General features: G+C 59.1%; 1 protein-coding gene across 1 annotated transcript; it reads right to left on the bottom strand.

Annotated features, from left to right (window-relative positions):
- Positions 1–433: 433 nt before the first annotated feature.
- ANGPTL4 (angiopoietin like 4) lies at positions 434–6,379 on the bottom strand. The gene is made up of 7 exons (XM_078056404.1): positions 5,544–6,379; positions 5,276–5,386; positions 5,037–5,154; positions 2,758–2,871; positions 2,307–2,402; positions 1,937–2,218; positions 434–1,222 (listed from the first exon to the last, which is right to left on the bottom strand). Exons 1-7 carry the CDS (start codon positions 5,877–5,879, stop codon positions 1,041–1,043), a joined length of 1,239 nt encoding a protein of 412 aa, XP_077912530.1. The 5' UTR covers positions 5,880–6,379; the 3' UTR covers positions 434–1,040.
- Positions 6,380–7,727: the final 1,348 nt, after the last annotated feature.

The following is a 7,727-nucleotide window of genomic DNA, read 5'->3' as shown; positions in this document are numbered from 1 at the left end:
GAGCCACCCAAGCGCCCTGACTTTTTTTAACTTTTTTGGTGTGTGTATATTTATTTTTCCTTTTTGTTTAATGTGACTATTAGAAAAAAAAATAAAATTAAACATGTGATGCACATTATATTTCTATCAGATGTCCGGATGCTAAAAAGTTCACTGTGATTCATGTGTGTAAGTATGATCAAGAAGGGTTCTCATTGTCTCCATTATCTGCTTCCAGAAGGATTGAATGAGGGTTTCGGTTTTTTGAAAATAAAAATTGAGACACACATTGTGAAATCATGAAGGAAATTAAAATCAGTTGTCAGGTGGTAGGACTAACCAGTGTTGTCCTCAAAAGATCTGGGAGTGTTCACCCTCCACCCTGGGAACATATTTCTGTGGACTCTGAAACTGCCCACTCTTTTAAAAACAAACTGAAGAACAAAGAAGAATGAAATGTTCTGAGGTTGCTTTTATTGCAAGGATTCTGCAAGCTCCTCCCGGACACCACTGGCGCCGGCTCATCCCACAGCACCCACACACCAGAGCACTGTGAGGGTACTGGGGGCCCACGGGAGCCCTGGTCCCCCAGCCAGTCAATGTGACTGAATCCGCCATCGAGGGCTGGCCTGGCTGCCCCCAAATGGTCCCTCTCTGTCCCCGACACCTCAGGCGGGCAAGGAGTGGGTCTCAACGCCTCTCAGTCTCACGCTTCCAGGAGTCTGTGCCCTGCAGCTCTGTCCTCAGAGGCCATCACCTGCAGCCCCCCACTCGGAAAGGGGGGCATCTCCGGTTGTGAGCGTCTTCTCTGTCCATGAGGCTCCAGATGGCCCCTGTTTGGCATATGGAGGAGTAACCCACCTCTATCAAGGTTCAGAACATCACCATCACTGGAGAAAGCTGCCTCATGCCCCTTCTCAGTCAATCCCACCCTTCTTGCGAGTGTGTCAACAGCTATTCATATGTTTTGAGCCCCTGCCGAGGCCGGGAGTGGCCACATGCTGGGCCAGAGTCAGAGTCACTGTCCTCTACGAGCCTGGGACCAGGCCCCAGGGAGGAGGCTAGGAGGCTGCTTCAGTCTCTGTGGGCTGGATCAGCATTGTGGTGGCCTGCAGTGGGTAGTAACGGCCCCGCCAGGTCTTCCAGAAGATGCCCTTCTTACGCTGCTGCCGCTGGGGTGGGACGGAACGGAAGTACTGGCCGTTGAGGTTGGAATGGCTGCAGGTGCCAAACCACCAGCCACCTGCCGGGGTCGGAAAAAACAGAACCTGGTCAGGCTGGGGTCCCTCTGTGCCTCCGCTGGGACTGGGATGGGAAGGAGGCGAGGTGTCGGACTTTACAAACTTTAGAGGGGAAGATGTTTCTAGTGATTGTCACACTGCGTCCTGAAGAACCCCGGGCTGTGACAAAGGAGTCTCAGGGGCTCTGGGCCCCCTCCCCTCCCAGTAACTACAGCTTTCACGTCTGTGACTGTGGCACATTCCTTCTCTGTACCTGGCACATGGCGACTTTTATTAAAGACTTGATATGATCATCCTCCGGTTCATCAATTTATATTAGACTGGCCCAAATGAATTACTGGTTTTCCATCAGTTTTGACCCACCAAAAAGCAACCTCATAGACTTCACTTCACAGGGCCTAGGCTCTGCCTCGGATTTCATTAGAACAAAACAGGGTTTATCTTGGTGGCTTTGCCACATGCCAGCCCCTACAGCACAAATGTCATCTCGAAATAATCCTATGGAGTGGGCACTGTGCTTACACCCATTTTAAAGACAGGCAAACTGAAGGTGGGAGAGGGTAAGTCAGTTGCCCAAAGGCACACAGCAAGTAAGGAGAAAAGGAGGCAGAGAAGAGATGGAATTTGGCCTTGAAGGCGGACAGGGATGCAGAAAGGCGGGCAGGGGAGGTCTTGCCCTTGTGGTGCAAGGGAGGGAAGGGACAGAGCTTGCTCACCAGAGAGGCTCTTGGCACAGTTCTTGTCCCCACGGAGGTCGTGGTCCTGATCCCAAGTGGAGAAGGGCAGGGAGAGGCCACTGGGCGCAGCAGTGGTGGCCCCCAGTTCATTGGCCACGGGAGCTGTGAGCTGTAGGCTATAGGCCGTGTCCTCACCGCCCAGGTGGACAGGGAACTGCAATGACTCGGCATTGCCCTCCCAGTCCTGCAGCTGCACAGCGAGGCGGCTGCCACGGTCCCCCAGGATGCGGTGCACCTTCTCCAAGCCCAGCCAGAACTCACCTACCGGGGAGAGGCCAATCAGTGAGACAGACCCATCTCCAAGCCCCCTCCTTCCCCCAATGCCTCTGGCCCCACTGGAAACACCCACCTTGAGGGTCTCCAAAGCCAGCCTTGTAGGCTTCCCAGGGCTGGTTAAAGTCCACAGAGCCATCCCGGCGCCTCTGAATTACAGTCCAGCCTCCATCTGCCCAGAGAGGTGCAATGTCGTCAGGAGGACCCTTCTTGCAGGGGACCTGGACTCCTCATCTGACTCCCAAACCCCAAACTGCCTCCAGATCCGAAGAGGGCAATGTTCCTCTCATTCATCCCAGCAGGACTGGAGGAAGGTGGTCAAAGGTGGGCTGGCCAGTGGGCAAGGGGCTCAGCCTAGATCATTGTCCCAAGGACCCAGCAGGGAGGGAAGGGGCAGCAGAAATCTAGAGATCTCTGGGCCCACGGAACCTGGCTCAACCACGTGTGGTGGTGCGGAGCTGCATTTGATAGAAGAGGACAAGGCCCATGCATGATGCAGGGCTCCCCAGGGGGCCAGCAAATCCTACCTGAGGTCATCTTGCAGTTCACCAGGAAAGGCGGGGACCCCTGAGGCTGGATCTGGAACAGTCCACTTTGCCTCTCTCCATTGTCAAACAGCTCTTGGCAGTCCCTGGGCAGCCCTGAAGGGCACAAAAAGAGAAGGGCGGGGAGATTGAGGCAGGAGGGTTCTCAGGAAACAGGCATGTTAGGGGCTGGGCAGTGGGTGACAGGAACATGAGGGGGCAATCCTGGGTTCACCAGGGCCCCCTCCTGGATGGCCCCTGTGCCATCCACCATCCTCCCACACCGCACTCCCACCTCCAGCCACACAGCCTTCCCTGCGCCACGCACGCTCCTGCCACAGGGACTTGGCACATGCCAGTCATGCTGCCCAGGACCCTCCTCCCTCAGACCTTTGTTGCCTCATTCTAAAGATCCCAGCTTCTGGAAGGGATACCTTCTTTCACTCCCAGACCAGGCCAGCCTCCCAAAAGGAGCACGGAGGACTTCCCGCTCCCAACACTGGGGGGTCGTCTGGTGGTCTCTCTGCCACTGAATAAGGATTCCTTGGGGCCAGGGACAGAGTGGCTCTTTGCCCACAGTCTGGCACCAGTGCCCAGGCTGATCCTGGCCCACAGCAGGTGTTTAATAAAGACTGGAGGAATGAGTGAGTGAGAAGCTGGGCCAGAGTGGGGAAGGTGGGGGGAAGCTGAGCAGAAGTGGCTCTGCTTTGTCAGGCAGGGGATGCCGAGGGCCTGGATGGGGCTTGCAGGGACAGAGGCCCCCCCTGGGTCCCAGGAGGGAAAGGATTGATGAACCAAGGAGGAAAAGAAGGAGGGAAGGAGGGAGAGATGGCTTGGGCGGCTCCAGAGGCTGGGGAAGTCCCCGCCCCCAGTCCAGCCAGGAAAGTAGGGGAAAGGTTGCCCCAGGGAAGGGAAGTCCATACTGGGGCGAGGGGGGGCAGCTGGGGGGCTGGGGGCGGGCCCAGAGCGACTGGAGACATTTTCCGGCCCCTGGAGCAGCTCCCCTTTCCCCTACTTTCCTCTCTTCCAATCTGGACGGCACCCAGCCAAACCACCAATGTGGCTTCCATTAACACCAGCTGTTTGTCTCTCCAGCTCTGAACCTTCCCCTACTTGGCAGGGCTAGGCCCCGAGTCTGGGAGTCCCCAAACCCACGCACCCCCCACCCTCACATCCCCCAGCCCAGACCCATGCCTGCTGGCCTGTTCCAAGACCCCTCATCCCAGGGGGGAGGCTTGGGAGGGTGCACTGGACCCTTACTGGCTGGCACGGAGGAGGAGGAGTGGGGGAGGGAAGTGGGGGGAGGGAGGGAGGAGGAGCCCTAAGACCAGAGGGCTGACAACCAGCAACCAGCCTCTGGTGTGAAGGAGGGAATCCGAACTCTCACCCAGTTGGCTGCACATGACCACTGATGCCAGGCTGGGGTGATGGGGTAGGGGGACTATGGGGAAGCCAACCGCATCTGGAGCCCTGAACTTGGGGGGGGGAAGAGACACCAGGAGCTAGGAGCCTGTGTCAGACACACAGAGACATGCTGCGGGAGATTTGGGGCAATCTGGGATGCACAATAAAGGACCCAGAACGTGTGACAGTGGCAAAGGCCCATTCTCTTCAGGAATGGGGGAGTGGGAAGGGGGATAATCAGGGACTTTGGGACCAAGAGAGAGGTGAGGGACCAGGTGTGTGGGTCAGGAGCCCTGGATTTGTGAGAGATTCAAGAGTGAGTGGTATGTCTGGCCAGGGAGATGGGGGTTCCCTGCCTTCACCCCCCGTCCTAGATCTACACTCCAAGAGACCATGGGGCACCCAAGTTCAGAGCCCCCCTCCCAGGCAGCCCTCTCTCTTCACCCAATCAGAACTCCAGGATCCCTAGCTAGCACCCTCTTGTCCACCACTGTGCCCTCAGAGAAGGTTCCAACCTTCAGGAAGGTGTCCTTGCACTGCAACACCCCCTTCCCCACATTCCTGCAGCTCAAGTTCCTCTTGGATCCTCTTGCCCAAGCCCTGCTCCAGTTAGTGGCCAGCGAGGCTTTGGGGAGAGCCAATGGCTTGCCAGGAAGAAGGATGGGGTGGGCTAGCTGCTCAGGGGCAGGGATGAGGTGGGAGGTACTCCCATCAGCCCTTCACGGGAGAGACAAATGAGCCCACAGGAACCCAGAGCCAGGGCCTCTCTTCTTCCCAGTAAGGTGGACCGGACCAGGAGGGGAACAGGAATGGCAAGTGTGTGTGCGGTGGTTGGGGGGAGGGGATTGCCAGAGGGCAGCAAAGGACTGGACACTCACTGTGCAGGCGGCTGATGTTGTGAGCAGGGCCTACGAGCTGCGCTATCTTGGGTAGCCTCTTCTTCATGGCAGGCTTGGCCATCCCGTGGCCCAGGTGCTTGGCGGCCAGGAGGCCCACCTGGACAGGACAGGAGGAGGATATCAGGTCTGGCTGGCTCACGCTGCTTAACCTGGCTCTAAGTCCACAGCCACAGGTCGAGCTTCGACCTCCTGCCCCACCCCGGGCAAGCACCAGGCACCTGGCTTTGCAGATTCTGTATTTTCATGTGCTGCTTCTCCAGGTGCCGCTGCTGCTGGGCTACCTTGTGGAAGAGCTGCTCAATCCTGCTGTTCTGAGTCTTGAGCTGAGTCTGGGAGAGCGTGAAAACAGTGGGGAGGACCCGGCCTTGTACGGCAAGCCTCTCCACTGATGCACTTGTCCCTCCTTCCAGCTTTCCCTCCCAGGGAACCCCGGATGCATCCCCGTCCCGCCCACACTGTTTAGGGGAGAAGTAGGAGCACCAGTACCTGCAGACTGCGGAGGCTGTCGGGGGCAGCTGCGCCACTGGGAACCAGACCCTCGGGCGCGCGCGGGGGCGCGGCGGGCCTCCCAGACTCCCCGCAGGCTGCCCCGCAGGCGCCCAGACGCCGCTCCAGCGCGCCCAGCTGTCCCCGGGTGCGCTCCACGTGCTCACGCAGCCCGTGGCCGAGCTGCAGGAGCCCGTGCGCCAGCACGTTCACCTCGTCCCAGGACGCGAAGCGCGGCGGCTCGGGAGGAGGCGCCGGGCGGCCCTGCGCGCTCAGCAGCCCGGCGGTGGCCGCACACAGCATCAGGGCTGCCGAAGCCGTCGGAGCACGGCGCATCCTTCCGGGGGTGGCCTGGACTCGGGGACTCGGGGACGCGGAGGCGCGGGGCGGACGCGGGGGCTCGAGATTCGAGGGCTGGAGACGCGGGGGCCCTGGCGGAGACTCAGTCGCGCGCAGAAGCCGCAAGGAAGCCTCGGAGCACAGCCTCCAGCCCTTTGGGCTTGGCTTGTCCCCGCGACGCCCCCTTTTATAAGGCCGGTGCGAGAGGGAAAGGGGAGCCTCGGAGGCGGGGCGCAGGGAGTGCCGGGGGCGGGGCGTGCGGCCGGGGGTGGGGTTCTGTGCTCTCGAGGCGGCCGGGTAGTTATGGGGGTGGGGGGTGCGCCTTGGGGGTGCAAAACTCTAGCTCCTCCCCACCAGGCCCTGGAGCGTCTTCCCTGCCGACCATGGAAGACGTGACTCTCCGCGGCCCCCTTCCAAGCGCTGGAATCCCAAGCCCTCCACGCCGCACCCGCCACGCTCAGCGGGGACTCACTGGGCTGGGGGTACTCCGGACCCCGCTCCCCAAATCAGAAGCTTCGGCAGCCCTGATGCTGTGTGCGGCCACCGCCGGGCTGCTGAGCGCGCAGGGCCGCCCGGCGCCTACTCCCGAGGCGGGGAGAGACGAATAAGCAAAGGCCCTGGTGCGCTGAGTCCAGCAAGGCCGGGCATGGAGCCCGGGACACCTCAAACACCCCCGCCTCCGGAGACTTCCCGGAGAACAGCCCAAGACGGGGCTGGACCCCTTGGGAGCCGTCTCTGGGCTCCCACCCTCCTTCCCGCTCAAGGATTCGTCACTGCAGATGTGTTTGTGGGATCGTCTGACTTCTCTCATCCCACTTCCCACAACTGAGTGCCCTAGGGATGGCCCCGGGTCTATCTTGTTCAGACTCCAGCTCGGGGCTCACTCTCCATGTCCACCCTCTACCCCAGGGTCTGCAGTGTCTTCAGTCTCGGCCTGTGTCACAGCAGACACATCGGAACAGCAAGAGCTGATACAGGAAAGAAGGGCTCCTCCTCCTCATTCATTCATTCATTCAACAAACAGTCCTCTGTTCTCCGTAGTAATTCCCAGGCTAGTGGAGAGAGTCCAACACTCAGCCTGGGGTAGGGGCAAGGCTGGGACAAAGGAAGAACTAAGTGAGGCTGTGGGGCTGGACCATGTTCGTTCCAAAAGTCTAAGCATTCATTCAACAAACTTTTTTTTTTAAGATTTATTTATTTATGTTGAGAGAGAGAGAGAGAGCATGCTCCTGCGCACGACCCTGCTGAAGTAAGGGGAGGGGCAAAGGGAGGGAGTTTTTCAAGCAGACTTCCTGATGGGCGACGAGCCCAATGGAGGGATAGATCCCACAACCCCTAAGATCATGACCAAGAGTAGGTTGCTTAACCGACTGAGTCACCCAGGCGCCCCTCATTCCACAAATTTTGACTCAAGTCCTCCCCCTCCTTCCCCACCAGCTCCACTATATACCCTGTCAGGAAATTGAGGCTGGCAAAGAAAAGTCTGCATGCCAGGAAGAACCCTGGGCAGGCTGGCTTGGAGCACAGACAAGAACAGAGTTGACTCAGCAGGGCTCGGAGCCAGCTCAGCCTCTGGAATCTGAAACTTCGAGCCCCGGGGCTGACGTGCAGGTCACCACTCATACACTTGGCCCTGGCCCGGGCCAGATGCCAGGATGGCTGATCCCGGAAGCCGTGACAGGCAGATGGGAAGGGCAGGAAGGAAAGTCTCTTTGCAAGGAGTAGATCCAGACAGCCACCATCTGCCCTGGCAGCCGGCCTGTCCATCCCCCAGGCCCTGGCCTCTCTCCAAGTGGGTGATTTAAGTATCAGGGTGTGCTGTCTTCTTTCCTGGCTTCTGGCACT

This window comes from Halichoerus grypus, chromosome 1 (genome assembly GCF_964656455.1).
Source record: "Halichoerus grypus chromosome 1, mHalGry1.hap1.1, whole genome shotgun sequence".
In the NCBI taxonomy this organism is placed as follows: Eukaryota; Metazoa; Chordata; class Mammalia; order Carnivora; family Phocidae; genus Halichoerus; species Halichoerus grypus.
This window is presented reverse-complemented; position numbering and strand designations above follow the sequence as displayed.